This window comes from Suillus plorans (genome assembly GCF_016647745.1).
Source record: "Suillus plorans strain S12 chromosome Unknown HD556scaffold_111, whole genome shotgun sequence".
NCBI classification, from domain to species: Eukaryota; Fungi; Basidiomycota; class Agaricomycetes; order Boletales; family Suillaceae; genus Suillus; species Suillus plorans.
In genome coordinates this window covers 104,831-118,757 of record NW_024537495.1, presented here as the reverse complement: position 1 = coordinate 118,757, position 13,927 = coordinate 104,831, and the positions used below count along the sequence as shown (strand labels likewise).

At 48.0% G+C, this 13,927-nt stretch overlaps 5 protein-coding genes across 5 annotated transcripts; 2 read left to right on the top strand and 3 right to left on the bottom strand.

The window, feature by feature from the left end:
- Positions 1-14: 14 nt before the first annotated feature.
- On the top strand, positions 15-1,112 carry HD556DRAFT_133375 (uncharacterized protein). Its single transcript, XM_041301846.1, has 5 exons — positions 15-60; positions 116-428; positions 477-591; positions 644-832; positions 886-1,112. The coding sequence occupies exons 2-5, from the start codon at positions 350-352 to the stop codon at positions 995-997; spliced, it is 495 nt and encodes a 164-aa protein (XP_041152922.1). The 5' UTR covers positions 15-60; positions 116-349; the 3' UTR covers positions 998-1,112.
- Positions 1,113-1,295: 183 nt separating this feature from the next.
- HD556DRAFT_133395 (DASH complex subunit Dam1-domain-containing protein) lies at positions 1,296-2,555 on the bottom strand. Its single transcript, XM_041301850.1, has 7 exons — positions 2,212-2,555; positions 2,105-2,147; positions 1,812-2,050; positions 1,702-1,758; positions 1,579-1,645; positions 1,423-1,523; positions 1,296-1,373 (listed from the first exon to the last, which is right to left on the bottom strand). Exons 1-7 carry the CDS (start codon positions 2,482-2,484, stop codon positions 1,338-1,340), a joined length of 816 nt encoding a protein of 271 aa, XP_041152921.1. The 5' UTR covers positions 2,485-2,555; the 3' UTR covers positions 1,296-1,337.
- Positions 2,556-2,593: 38 nt separating this feature from the next.
- Positions 2,594-5,682, bottom strand: HD556DRAFT_1422553 (uncharacterized protein). Its single transcript, XM_041304528.1, has 10 exons — positions 5,561-5,682; positions 5,333-5,504; positions 4,987-5,281; positions 4,618-4,932; positions 4,407-4,565; positions 4,110-4,349; positions 3,479-4,056; positions 3,157-3,424; positions 2,894-3,103; positions 2,594-2,834 (listed from the first exon to the last, which is right to left on the bottom strand). The coding sequence occupies exons 1-10, from the start codon at positions 5,592-5,594 to the stop codon at positions 2,811-2,813; spliced, it is 2,295 nt and encodes a 764-aa protein (XP_041152920.1). The 5' UTR covers positions 5,595-5,682; the 3' UTR covers positions 2,594-2,810.
- Positions 5,683-5,702: 20 nt separating this feature from the next.
- On the bottom strand, positions 5,703-10,442 carry HD556DRAFT_1422549 (uncharacterized protein). Its single transcript, XM_041304527.1, has 18 exons — positions 10,351-10,442; positions 10,035-10,296; positions 9,532-9,984; positions 9,352-9,478; positions 9,087-9,299; positions 8,825-9,031; positions 8,642-8,776; positions 8,471-8,591; positions 7,972-8,416; positions 7,798-7,923; positions 7,636-7,753; positions 7,063-7,586; positions 6,888-7,014; positions 6,641-6,837; positions 6,455-6,591; positions 6,298-6,406; positions 6,098-6,241; positions 5,703-6,037 (listed from the first exon to the last, which is right to left on the bottom strand). Coding segments are annotated over exons 1-18 (3,642 nt in total). The 5' UTR covers positions 10,353-10,442; the 3' UTR covers positions 5,703-5,842.
- Positions 10,443-11,318: 876 nt separating this feature from the next.
- HD556DRAFT_1249945 (cytochrome P450) lies at positions 11,319-13,464 on the top strand (the record flags this gene model as incomplete). Its single annotated transcript, XM_041298889.1, has 13 exons — positions 11,319-11,503; positions 11,562-11,658; positions 11,708-11,844; positions 11,894-12,019; positions 12,069-12,318; positions 12,368-12,493; positions 12,544-12,646; positions 12,699-12,785; positions 12,840-12,878; positions 12,918-12,972; positions 13,024-13,146; positions 13,197-13,226; positions 13,287-13,464. The coding sequence occupies 13 exons, from the start codon at positions 11,319-11,321 to the stop codon at positions 13,462-13,464; spliced, it is 1,536 nt and encodes a 511-aa protein (XP_041152918.1).
- Positions 13,465-13,927: the final 463 nt, after the last annotated feature.

Sequence of the window (13,927 nt, the reverse complement as noted above, 5' to 3'; positions counted from 1 at the left end):
ATCACCAAGCTTAAGAAGCTGAGTGACGGCGCCAGCTGTAATGCAACGAATACTCATTTCGTTCGTGGCTTCACGGTTTACATGTGCCTAGTATCCTGAAGTTCGTCCATTGAAGATCTGGAAGTTATTATTAGATGGATGCCACAAGAACGCAAGCACCAATATTGCAGCTGCCTACTTAGTAGTTGTTTGGATCAGAGGCTGTTGCCAAACACCCACCTGAACCCAAATTCGGGTCGAACGTTGAGCCCTAGCTAACTCGTTGCACAGTCATCGCACATGTAGAAGGTGTCGCTTGCTTTCCAGTGCAGTTCCTCATCGACTCCTTTAACGTCCCTGCTCGTGACTCATGTCAGGTCCTTCCGCAGCGACTTCGACAAAGCCACATAATCGGAACCCAACTGGGAGGAATCAATACAAGGACTGTCGTACGTGTCCGCCCTTTCCGCTCCTTATATTGTTTTAACCGTCTGCAGCCCCGAAGGATGACAATCAGGTTACGGAGCTTCTGTATGACTACCAACGGAGGGAGATATTTGATAAAAAGAAGATAAGTCAACTCCTGTATGACGAGCATGGGATTAAGCTGAGGTACGCGTGTTATGCGCTCTTCTGTACCTTTACAAGCAATGATGTACTTCAGTGAAAGCTCTGTAGCTCGCAGACGAAGAGTTTTGGGTCTCTATGCAAGTGGTGTGACCACCCGACAGCTGCCAGAGACGGTCAAACGACAGCTCGTGCTCACCCAGATTCTGAAAGATCCGGAAAAGAAGCTCGGCCCTCGGATGATCAAACAGCTGATTGCCCGTGACACCGGTATTCATCTGACAAGGTACATAAACACCAAATTACTCCTTTAATGCCGTTCTCATGAAGATAATGTAGGGATTACATCAGGGCTGAGATGATGAGACAAGACCCCGAGGGATTTGCATCTAGAGATACGTCCGTGAAGAAGACGCATACCTTGGGAATTGAAGTGATGGAGAGTCTATAATCCATACCATGACCATGTTGGCAACATGTTGATACGCGCAGGCGTTCTCGGGACCAACTTGTTTAAGTATTTCGTTCAAACCTTGTTTAATGAATGTAACCCTCGCGATCCGATCTGGTCAAGGTATTGACGGTACGGCTCAGACTTTCCGGATGTGGTTGCACTACCGCATTCGCAATAAGGAGCGTCTCTTAGCTATATCATCGTTGGGGTCCGAAATGCTGCCTGCATCACCTCACAATGATGGAGTCGAATAAGTCGTACACAGTGACTGCAAAAAAAAACGGAAATCCGATCGGGCGCGAGAACCAAGGATGTTCATGCATCACTACACCGGATCTCATGATAACCCGATCCAATGGTAGAGCACTGTGCCCTGCTCGAAAATCAGGAGAATGCGTGTTGTTCGAATGGTTGTGACCTACAGTACTGTTTTCCTTTCGGACAATCTTCCGGTTCACTAAAGCAATTAAACATTTGTTGACACGTGCCTGATTGAGATCGGGAGGTTTGACGAGTTCGACGACTGCGTGCCAGGACTTGTGAGCCAATGTATACTGCAACAAAGAAGGATTGCTCACGTCTGATACCCCGTCCATCGCTGTCCATCATGAATTCTATCACAGATTCCATGTTACGTCGGAGACCCTGGAGCGTTTATCCTTTAATAAACAGTCTCGTACCATCATCGGGTATATACGTACCGGATCACTACCCCGAAACTCAAGAGGAAGAGACATTACTATCTTCTCAAGTGAAAGCTGTAGGGATAATCAAAAATGAATAAAAGAATGCCTCATATATCAATGCTCACCGATCGGTCCTTTTTCTCCTTCGCAGTGAGCTTTGGTTTAACCTTCCTCTTAGGAATACCTGTCGATGCGGTCTTCGTAATGCTAGTAGAAGCATTCCTTGTCGTAGCATTCGTTGTGTACGTCGTTTCAAACTCTTGGTTTTCGGTCAACGTCGTCTTGTCTGCCTCTGAGTCTGGCGGCGGCGGAATGGCTGATGCTGCTTTCAGAGCAGCTTCTTCAGCCAAACGAGCGTTTTCCTCTAATGGATATGTCGCATCATCTCGAACGCACAATAATTTATTATACAACGCACCTGCTCGTTGCTTAGCCAGCCGGAAGGATGCGTCCGTTGGAGCCTAGCAGATTGACAACAAGAGATTAGTCGACGTACTCGATCATCGTGAAGGTACCAGGGCTCACCTGCGGCCAGTCCACCGTAAGCGCGTTCATGTCCATGACATATAGCCAGCTTGCGAAGCTTTCATTGAATGTCTTCAAAGAGTTGCTGAGCTTCCTTAGGCCCTCTACATTCGTTTGCAGCGCCTCGACTTCGTCGACTAGCTCTGCCATTACAGGCTCGATGAAGCCAAGGCCATGGGGCGCATCAGGATTGTTACCTGATCGTGAGAGAGCGAAGAGAGACCCTTGGGAGACACGTTTAAGAGGTGTTCTATGCGGGGTATGTCCGGGCATCGCGAGGTTAGAGAAGACTAGAGATTAGAGTCCTGTGACACGTGCTTGACGCGTCTCTAATCACGCTATTTTGATACTCCAAACAAACAGGGCACACACAGCTGAAAGTATGTAGATGCAGATCATTTTGTACGCAAGATGGAATCTGATCAATCTGAAAGTTTGGCTGGACAAGATAACAGACCTCAAATATATAGTTCCGAATATTGAAGATAGAATCGAAATCAGAAAATGGACATTTTACGATAGACTACCAACAATACTATAATCGAAAGGCTAACTCGAACGCAAAAAAAATAAACAGCGTTCAGTGCACAAAACAGCAATCAGTTTGTTTGTGCGCCCACAGCCTGGTGAAAAAGCTCCTCGTAAGCGCGTATCGAATTACCAGTAACGGAGAAACCCTTACCAGACGTTTCAGGTGCTCCATGAAGACCTGCAAGCTGACGTCGTCGGTGAAAATTGCCTGGCCAGCGCCCGCGGCTTGTGGAGTGCCATACATCGATGTCGACATGTGCGTTGTCGACGGATTGAGCTTCGATAGCAGGAATCGAGCTTGACTGCCACCCTGGTCGCAGACGATGTAACGTGGTATAGGGAAGCGATCGACCAGCAAGTCCTGTGTGGATGGCCGTCAAAGTGAGTTAGAAGTACAAAACTGAATTATCGCACCTGAGCATCGGTGACAGGGTTCTCCAACAGTTCTTTGAAGTTCTCGTATCCATCCTGATCTTGGTAACCAGCCTTCCTCCACTGGGCCACTGTTTCACCGTGGAAAATGAGAATATGGAAGAAGGTGTCGAGGAGGAGGATAGCATCAGCTTTGATAGAAACGCTGTCGAGCAAGACAGGCTGTGGCTCGACATCGAATGTATATGACATCAGAGTAGGTTGAATCATGATTAACGAGTTATTGACGTCTTCTTCGTTGAGAATATGTCTGTCATGTGACCTTCAGTATCCAAATATTGTACCGCACAGCAGAGGTTCAGACCTGTAGAATGCAGTCTCATCGGGACTATTGTTAAACACCTGTAAGAACTGACTTCTCCGGAGATGGAACATGAACTGTGGATAGATGCTGAAATTATCCGTTAGTCTAAAGCTGACAGGGTCTTCCTTCCTGTAATCTGCGAACTTCTGGCAAAGACGGATGAGCATGCGGTCGAGCCAACGTAAAACGTCTGGTGAGTCGTCTATTTCGGCCTTAAAGACTGCTATTCTTGCCATAAGTACGGCAGAGGCTTCTTGATCGAAGGAAGAAGCAATGCTGGGAGAGTTGGCTTCTGCAAAATTTCGAGCGATTGTGGTGACACGCAAACGCATCTGCCCAGACGAGTGTTGATAATGAGTGACGAATTGAATGAGACCCCTTGATCCGGGAGACAATGCCTGGCCCGCAGGAGTAACGACCTCGAAGTAAATAGCAGCAGATGTCCTAGGCGTAATGGAGTTGATTCGCCAGGCTGACGTCTGACCAATACCAATCTCTGTCTCGCCAACGCACGCAGATTTCTTTCCGGCGGAGATTGCATGTCCGATGAGGCCAGAAACTTTCAGTTCTTTGGTTGTCTAAATATATTGAAATCAAAAGGTGATGTAGAGGAGTATGTAAGATAACTTGCCTGTACGTCGAACGTCGCGTTAAAACCCATTTGCAAGAAATCCTGATCGTCCTTATTGAACATGCGCAGGAAGCTTTGCTTGAAGATCGACGTAGCAAACGAATCAGATAGGACAATGACACCGTTTGTCGAGTTGGGCAATGATTTCATCTCTAGCAAGCCCACTTGATCCAAGCAACCAGCAAACAAATCGACAGCGTGGCCATTGTTGGATACCCTCTTCGCCAGAGCCTCATAGAACTAAAAGAAAGCAAACTATGATGTCATAGTACATTGTGTCACTGATCCAGGACAAACCTTTACCGCACGTTTGTAGTGCTTGACGCTGTCCCGTTCGATGTCATGATGAGAGCGAATAGGCTCCTTGAGTTCGTTGCTGACAACCATGCCTGGACCCTCCGTTGCCGGTCCACCCGCGAAAACCATTATACGCGCGCCCGTGTTAGGGAAAGTCGTCTGAGTTATGTTGTCACCCGTACGCTCTCCTCACCACAATTGATAAACTCACCTCCAGGAGTCCAACGGCTACACTGACGGCCACACCAGTGCAGCGTAAAGCGCGCTTGTCATTGGCAACTGGCCAAGGGTCACGAGCGAGTGCCTCCAAAATGCCAGTGAGTTGAAATTCGCATTGCTGGACGGGAAGCAAGAAACGCGCAGCTCCAAAAGCTTGTTGGGGCATGGGTTGGCCGGCGCGGGGTGCGGCGCGAGTTGTCGTACTGAGTCCGAGCATGTCCTGAATCTGTTTCTGTGTGTACTCCTTGCCGCCACGGAAGACGTATGACTTGCTGCACTCTGCATAGCCCAACTCGTGAACTTGTGTCTAGTAGTTAAAGCAATGAGCTTGAATGATGAAAGAACAAATGTATGTACGTACCATTGTGCCGAACGTAATGAGACCAACTAATGCATATGGTGGGATCAAGCTGAGACTGACGACAAGAGCGTCACGGAGTGCTTTGAGGTCATCGGCATCTAGACAGGTATCGACGACAAACAGGAAGACAGGTGGAGCCTGAGCGGGACGAGATAGCGTGTACTCAATCGTCGTGTACTTGGGAAGTAGTTCAGCGGGTAGATTGGTGTTAGAGATATCCTTATAATGTGGCGGGAAAGGATTGCGGGTCAAGCAAAACGGACAAATCCACAGTTTGCCTCTGATATCGATTTGACTGTATGGCGCATCATTAGTAGAATTTCACGAAGGAAGAAAAGAGACATACCAATATGGATTGAGAATAGCACGACAAGGGGGTTTACACGTCACGGGTTCGTATAATACTGGGGGAAGATCCTCTCGCTGCTTCAATGGAGTATAGAGCGCTGATATCGGAACCACAGTCCGCGTCGCCTCTATCCGAGAAGAGGGCCATACATTCCACGAGAGACGAACACCTGAAATCAAACATAAGCCAATCGATCGATTTAAGCAAGATATCAATGAAACAAACCATCTCGCTCTTCGACATCTTCAAAATTGAGCATCTCAACGCCTCCGCACGGGTTCGAATAAAAGTTACAAGGACGCGACTGTTTTGCTAGTGAGTTGACCTGAACACGAGTACTTGCAACGTCACTCCAAAGTATAATCTATCTGTATACCAATTGGGATGTCTTTCAGGCGGAGCTTAAAGTCATCGACATCGTTCCGGCTTCGACATGAAAACTTGAAAAAGTCTAAGATGATCTCGAAAGCCTTGTGTGGGGAATCTAGCTACATGTGTGCAGCGTCTTTACTGAGATTTCTTCTCTGCGGCTGCCTCATCCGCTAGTCTCGCCTCCTCCCTTCGTCTCGCCTCTCTCCGTTCCCTACCCCGTGTAACTAATGGTTTTGGCTCGAGATCTGCAAACAGGCGTTTGCAAAGCTTCTCAATCACCCAACAACCAACAAAATCGACGATCATGACGCTGGTTAACTTCATCTTGAACTAGACGGATGAAGGATCAACGATAAGATTTTCATGCTAAAAATTGGGAAAATGACGTACCGATCCCTCCATCTCGACGATCTGTAACCATCGGTTCAACTCAGGCATGAAGTCCGTAGCTCCAGAGAATGCTACAGCACTAGCTCCGACAAGCCCCCAGTACAAGCTCGAGTTTTCGCGGATTCCCTCGCGGAAAGGGCGACCCTATGAGAGATACCGTCAATGGATCAAACCTCGGCGTCTTCTGTGAAATGAATTACCTGGAAGTTGATAGTGAATGTCGAAACCTGTTGAGAGAGACCCAGAAGGTAGATGGCAGTGTTTAAGAGACTGGGCTCGAACTTCGCCTCGAGGTCAATAACACCAGCTCTGTACAGGACTCAGCACATTGTGAGGATGAATGAGATCGAGACTTACGGCTCATGGAAATGCGACAAGTTCGTAATGTAAATGAGCGATATAATGTGGAGGGCAAACTGGAGCAGCACGGATAATAGCACATAGAGGTTGAAGATGTTGCCCAGCGGCCTCTCTCGGGAAAGTTTTTCAACCGGCTGTTGTCGAACACTCAGTATGACTACAAAAATTCAAGCAAGAACCCACCTTGGCCCGAGAGATGCAGAGAAAACAGACGGACATCAACATTCCGCTAACGGTTACCTGATAATCACCAAATTTGATGCCGTCAAGATACTGAACCGACAAGCTGTACGCAGTGATCAGGCAGTTCAGCGCCAAAATCTTGTACATCTGAATGGTAGCGACTAGAGTACAGCGACCTTGCCTGATAATGTGGGTAACTGTTCAAAGTTCAGTAGGAACCTTGCACGGTAAGTATACACAAACTCACTGGCAGCGACATGGGACAGCTTCGATGTGAATGGGGCGGCACATGAAGCGTCTCCAAGTTTGATCTGAGGTACATCCTCATCGCCTTCCATGTTGGCCATAGCATCAGTAATTGAGGCAAGGTCGAACTAGAATACGGTGAGCCAAGCGAACCCTCACAGGGATGATAAGGCTACCTTCTCCATCGGATTCTTCTTACGTGCGACTTGTAAATTCGCTGCAGCTTTTTTCTGTGCCTCAACAACATCTGGGTAGAGATGCGCAATAGCAGGAGGCACAGGTGGCGGCACCTGTCCAAACCTTGCCGACATCTTCAGCTGACTCTCGTAGACCTTCTTGATCCGCTCAACCTTCTGGTGTTCCGCTATTTTCTGGAGATCTTCGGGTGTGCCGTCAAGAAGAGCTACACCGATATGAGCCTGTTTGAGTGCACCGACGTCATTGGTGCCGTCTCCGGCCATAAGCGTAGTGTAACCAAGCGTCTTAAGACTGGTAAGGATGAATTCCTTCTGCGTGGGTGAGACACGAGCATAAACCCAGGTATTCTGTACCAAATCATTCCATGAAGGACGAGATTCGTACTGCTTCATGGCGGCACCGGTAATACAAATATCGTACTCGTCGAAAAGGCTTTGGTCCAAAGGTTGAGACGGATCCACCGGAATAATCTTACTTTCATCCACAGTGCGCCAGACCAAATCTATGACAGACGTTACTGGGCGTAGTGGCTACAATGATAACGAACTCACCTGCTTCATGTGCGGGGTTCTCTCGCAAATCCAAAATCAGCGCATCGCGATCGACGATTTCGACGTCACGTGCGACATGGACCGCCGTTAATGGGTTGTCGCCAGTGATCATAATGCACTACCCTGCAATGAGTAAAGTCCCATAGCGAACGAATGACTTACCCTGTGTGATGAGTCGGCAAGCATCTTGAGTGTTTCAACAGCATCTGGCTTGAGAGGACAATGAAAGACCAAAAATCCTGCAAACATAAGGCTGCTCTCAGCATTCTCGCGAGACAGTTTATTGATCTACGTAACTGTTAACAACGCGGATGCAGTTACCAGACTATGACTAACCTTGTCGGTCGACATGGCGTCCATCTCCTTCGTTCCTAAAGCCAAAACACGACTGCCACGCCTAGTATACCACTTGTATGTCACATCATACCATTCGGGGACTTCCGCGAGCATGCCTTTGATCGTTTCCGGTGCACCTTTAACAGCGACAAGAACCTTGCCGCTGGGCAAGCTCGACACCGTGGACATGCGCTTAAGAGCCGACGAAAACTGGAAACGGCGCCGAATGAAAATCCTCGACGCATTGGGCGACTTGGCGGAAGACGGTGCTACTTGATCACCGTTCGTAAGCTGCCAGTCAAGAGCTTCTAAGGTCGTTTTCTCCATTGGGTCTCCAACGACTGTGCCATCATCGAGACGAACGAGTGCATGTGCCGCAGCCAAACAGAGGGTAGTATACTTGGCAGTGTCCTTCACGTCCACAAGCTTGAGTTTGTCTGACCCGCTAGAATTGTGTGAATATTAGCGGGGAGATGTTGATTAGATATGGGATACCAACTCTATACCAGCAACACCCTCTAAGACCAAGTTCTCTGCGGTGATGGTTCCCGTTTTGTCGAAGCAACAAATATCGACGCGACCAGCATACGGGATACGGAATGGTTCGGTGCAGAATATGGCTGGTAAACATAGTGAGATAAATCATCACAGAAAACGAAACTTGATGTACCGAATTTTGACAGAGCAACCAAGGACGCATTCACGGCCAAAGAAAGCTCCATAGGCAATTCTGGGGGGACGACACTCGTAATGATAAGCACACAATCAAGCAAGAGCTTGGACTTTTTGAGATCGCGCTCGATGCCTATGTATACTCGTGATTAGAGCCCAATACATAATAGATAACACGTACCCTTCACCCAAACATACCAACTAGCGGCAATCGCGAAAATGAGCAAGAATCCGATAAAGAGGAATGATTCGAAATTATTTGCAGACACGCGTTCAGTTGAGAATATCATCGTCCTCACAAGTTGCCCCTGGGCTGTGCCAAAACCAGTTCTCAAAACAAGTCCTAGACATCCACCGTCCGGAGTCGATGCGGTGACTTGTCCTTGACCTGAGAGCCGAATAACAACATTAACGAAGAAGGAAAATGTAAGTGTTCGACGTACCCGTTGAGCTTGCTTGGAGCACCTTTGTTCCACTGAACAGAACCGTGTTCTTGTGCGCGCCGTCGACGTCAAGTTTGTCTCCGCTATCGAGAAGCTGGATAGATTCCTTGAGTAGCGGTGTAGATTCTCCCGACAACATGGCTTCATTGACGATGCATGTGCCTTGAATGAGAAGGATATCTGCAGGAACTACCGTTTCAGACTGCTGTCGTGCTGTGATGATACGTTAATGAATTAATATCGCCATTAGACAGACGACACTAACCAACAGAAACAAGGTCTCCGGGGAGAAGCTCGTCAGACTGGACTGTGATCCATTGTGAATGCCTGTAGCATTGAATGGGATACGGAGCGACAGCCATCGTACGGAATTCTGTCAGAGTTTTCACACGCTACAAGGGAAGTTAGCTTGGGAGTTGCTAACGGGAAGAAAGAAAAAACGCGCCTGCCACACAACGGTGCACTCGAACATGACGAGCATGAATAGCGTGAATAAGCTGTAGTACCAATACTCATCCAAGCACCAGAGCGCGACACAAAATATTTGGAAAACGAAGAAGGGAGCCGTCGCATGTTCAGCGAAAAGCTCCGAGAAAGAGGGGATCGGAATGTTGAATTCATTTTTGCCATATAGTGACTTCAAGGGTGAAATTGCATCCAGATTGAGGCCAGTGGGTTGTAAAAAGGAAGACAAGGATGGACGCAGGGTAGATGGGTACGGGAGGCGGGTGAACACGATGGGATTCTTGCCGGCTACAACGTAAGTATCTCGCTGGTAGTTGAACGTGTAGGACATTGGCTCCGATGGAACACTCTTGAGCAATGGAACAATCTCGCCTTGACCACGATGGACGTGAGGAACCAAGCGTATACAGTCTGCATCCTCGATAGACCGCGCCTTTAGAGTATATGAGGATATTATCTACATTTTTAAACATAACTGCACACCTTTCGTGTTGTTATCCATGCTTTCGCGCCAGCACTCCATCGAGTGACCAGGAAACTTAAAGCATGACCTGCGCCCAGAGATACACAAGCCAAAAAAGTCCACTCCTCGCTTCGTAACCAGTCATCATACTTGATATAATACGCATACGCGAGAAGTGGATAGAGCGAGAGGAATGGAATGGTGTACAAATGGGTGTACCATGGAAGGGCGACATGTAAGCTGGCTTTAGCAATCTCATTAGACTGCACGGTAACAGAGGCCCTGCAGTTCAGCAAGTTAGTCACAATCGAACAAACCAAACAAAATACCACTTGCATGTTCGCGGCGCCGGGTACCCAGATACTGTGAGTCTTCTGTCTAGATTGTCGTGCTATACTCAGTCGTGGCGAAATTTCTAAGTAAGCTCCTGCAGCTTACGCAATCCAATATTGATTCCGAGGCAATTCTTACTACACAAACGTTAACAACGCTTGAGTCTACCTTACTGCTGCAAGCTTCGATGTTTATCTAGTCATTCGTGCGTAGACGTCCGCCTTGCATGATATCATTTGTAGTTATGCAATCGATCTGAGTCACCACTTGTTTGTAGCGCATCGTAGTATGCTGCATGTTCCTACTAGCGTTCCTCTCGAAATGCAACTCCACCAGCTTCCTTGCTTCCCCGACGTTTCGCTGAACATTCTTCAACTCGGTTTTCTTTTCACTCCCCCTCTCACCGTGACAGACTTCGTAGTTCACATAATTCCCGCATTCAACAAGTGCTCGTCCGACTGTCGTTATATGCTCTGTATCTTGGGCGCCTCAACCGCGCAGCTGCTGCTGCTACGTAGTCGGCGCTCATGTACTTCAAACGCCTGCGTGGCATGACCATATACTAAGTTGTAGTAAGAGATACTACGTCGCTCCGCCATGCAAGACAATGAACTGCTCCCAACACATGCCCGACAACAGTCGTATTTGAATGTTGCTGTCACCGTGACATACCCAATATTTTCTGTTGCGTCTGCGACATTTGGCACCTGCTACAGCAATGGCCGTCCAGCGTCGTCCACAAGGTTTTTGACTATATATACAGCCCAGTGTTATCACCGTACGGCGCGGATGCTGGCATTGCCTTATCAACTCAGGTTATCGACGTGAGAGACACTTTTCCGTTCTCATCGGCGGTCACCTGCTGAATCTGACATTCAGAAGACATCAGGTATCAATATATCAATAGCTGCACGCGTGGTATTTGAAGACTGAAATTGCCACCGCTTCTCTCCCGTCCTTGCGTTTCAATCATGCTACAACTGCCTGACCTACGCGTTTTTAATAGCACACAACTCGTCCTCACTACTGCGACTTGTCTTGGGATACTAGTAGGAGTGATTTCTCGAGCTTACCTCCCAAAATCAGAGAGCGGCCTCCCTCTTCCACCCTCCCCTCTCACTCGGAGACTTCGGGGGCACTTCATACCCCCTCGCAAGTAAAGTTTCACATTTCACTCATTGCTTTGATGTTCATTGTGTGTCATCGCCATTCAGCCCATTTCTCACTGTAGCAGGATGGATTGACGAGCACGGACCTCTGATTACCATTCGCTCAGGAACTAAGAGGATCGTGATTATCGGCCGCCACGACGTAAGTTCCTCCAAGCTGACTTGTCATGTCCAGGCTCAGTATATTGCAGACCGTCGTGGATATCATGGAGAAGCAGGGCGCGTCGCTAGCTGACCGTCCTCGCCTCGTTGCTGCTGGAGAAATTCTTAACGGTGGACTGTCCGTCATCCTTACACCTTCTGGGAACATGTGGCGTCGGATGCGTAGGTTCGTTCGTTTCCCGTGACACTGCCCCAGACTTATCAATGTGATACAGAGCGCTTCATACGCATCTCCAGCCTAAGTCAGCTGAGGAATATCAGCCCCTGCATATGTCACACGCAAAGAACATGGTCATCAACATTCTTGAGGATCCAGTCAACTTCCAGAACCATGCGGCAACGTAAGCGCTGTCCTATTGCATCAGTGTGTTGCTCATGAGTGTTTTCAAGTTATGCTGCAACAACTATCACAAAAGTCGCGTACGGCAAGACCACACCTTCATCTGCTAATGATCCTGAAGCCAGACTTGTCCGCGAGAACTTTCAACTACTTCGTAAAACCCTGCGCCCTGGCGCTTATCTTGTTGACATCATCCCGTGGCTCAAATACCTTCCTTGGTATGCCCAAGAGTTAAAATGTGGGTTTGAAAGGAACAAGCAGCTCAACACCGATCAACTGAACCGCGTGAAACGCCAAATTGTACGCACTGTCTCGCTAATCTTCACGCGGTGTTTAAATCCTTCCTCAGCAGAGCAATGTGGATGTCGGCCCTTCGTTTGTGAAATATATGCTAGAAAATATTCAAGTCCATGGCTTGACAGAGACGGAGATGGCTTTTCTTGCTGGCAGTTTCTATGCAGCAGGATTTGATACGGTAAGGTGTCTTGTATTGTTGTTTTTTAACATATGAAATGAAGTCCCTAGACTACTCTGGCGATATGCACGGTGCTTATGGCAGCTGCATGTTTCCCTGATGAGCAAGCTAAAGTCCAGGCCGAGCTGGACGCGGTTGTAGGAAGGGATCGAGGTGGGTCGATTCCTATTGCAAGTGTATCGATTCAAGGATGTCTCCACCGCAGTACCGACCTTCGCTGACGAGCAGTCCCTCCCTCGTCTGCATGCCTTCATCTCCGAGGCTTTGAGATGGAGGCCGCTAGTTCCCAGCGGTGGGTATCATCATTGTCGGTCACAAACTTAGGTTTACAAGTTTCGTACGGCAGGAATGGCTCATCGAACGACCAACGATGTGGTTTGGGCAGGTACTTTCTGATCTACTAATTGTGAGGATGACAACCTAGTCTATCAGAAAAACTACTGCATTCCTGCTGGGACTACGGTAATCGGTCATCATTGGTAAGTCCTTCAAAATAAAAAGTAACACGGGACTGACAAATAATGCATCAGGTCCATCTCTCGAGACCCAGACATCTTCCCAGAACCTCATGCTTTCAGGCCTGAGCGCTGGACAAATGACCAAGGTTGCCTTAGGGACGATCTTAAATTCTTCGTCTTCGGGTTTGGTCGTCGGTAAACAACTGTTCTTCTGGACACTCGACTTTTGACTGACTCGTATTTAGCGTATGCCCCGGCCAACACGTTGCAAACAGGTAGACGTTTCCTTCTACACAAATGCACATGACCTTCCAAGTTCACCCTGATTGCTGCAGATCGGTGTTCATTAACTCGCTTCTTATTCTTTGGGCCTTCCGTCTGACTTTGGATGCTACGAAGCCGCTAGATGACATGGCGTACATGAGGGGAGAGGATCAGCCATCCTTTATTGAATTCAAGGCGAGGGTTCCAGAGACCGAGCTCAGACGGATGATGCAAAATGATCCTTTGTGAGAAATCGAAGATGATCGTGGGATCAATTGCTTCGGGTTATCTCGTAGTAAAAATCATGCAAGTTCCAAGTATTCTACTAGATGTGGTACTGTAGCTTGGACCATGCAAACTGCCTTACTTTCGGATTAGGTATTATAGGCTTGAAGGTTAAGAAGTTCTGCTCGCCCCTCGGCAAATACCGAAAATCAAGTTGCACTCTTCGGCTTCTCATGTCACGTTCTCACAAACGTCCCTAATTATGTAATACTCTCGATCATAATCATCCTGACAGAACTCAGCTAGTTAACCTTGTTCGAGGATGAATTGATGACGCGTCGATGTGGTAAGTGGCTGGCTGCACCACCCATCTATCTGGTGATTCCCTGTACATTACATCTCTTCCTCGTCGAGGAAGACATGTCCTCGGCCAAAATGTCATTAATATGTTCTCATCACCTTCAAGGCATCGTGGGGTGGATCTACT

Coding starts and splice junctions, on each gene's coding strand:
- HD556DRAFT_133375 (XM_041301846.1), top strand. CDS start 350: ATGTCAGGTCCTTCCGCAGCGACTTCGACAAAGCCACATAATCGGAAC. Junction 592..643: donor GAGCATGGGATTAAGCTGAG/GTACGCGTGTTA, acceptor GATGTACTTCAG/TGAAAGCTCTGTAGCTCGCA. Junction 833..885: donor ACCGGTATTCATCTGACAAG/GTACATAAACAC, acceptor AAGATAATGTAG/GGATTACATCAGGGCTGAGA.
- HD556DRAFT_133395 (XM_041301850.1), bottom strand. CDS start 2,484: ATGCCCGGACATACCCCGCATAGAACACCTCTTAAACGTGTCTCCCAA. Junction 2,148..2,211: donor TTACGGTGGACTGGCCGCAG/GTGAGCCCTGGT, acceptor TCAATCTGCTAG/GCTCCAACGGACGCATCCTT. Junction 1,759..1,811: donor AGGAGAAAAAGGACCGATCG/GTGAGCATTGAT, acceptor TTATCCCTACAG/CTTTCACTTGAGAAGATAGT.
- HD556DRAFT_1422553 (XM_041304528.1), bottom strand. CDS start 5,594: ATGCTCAATTTTGAAGATGTCGAAGAGCGAGATG. Junction 5,282..5,332: donor GCTATTCTCAATCCATATTG/GTATGTCTCTTT, acceptor TGCGCCATACAG/TCAAATCGATATCAGAGGCA. Junction 2,835..2,893: donor TGGAGCACCTGAAACGTCTG/GTAAGGGTTTCT, acceptor CTTTTTCACCAG/GCTGTGGGCGCACAAACAAA.
- HD556DRAFT_1422549 (XM_041304527.1), bottom strand. Junction 9,479..9,531: donor AGTGCACCGTTGTGTGGCAG/GCGCGTTTTTTC, acceptor CTTCCCTTGTAG/CGTGTGAAAACTCTGACAGA. Junction 8,777..8,824: donor TTGGTATGTTTGGGTGAAGG/GTACGTGTTATC, acceptor GAGTATACATAG/GCATCGAGCGCGATCTCAAA.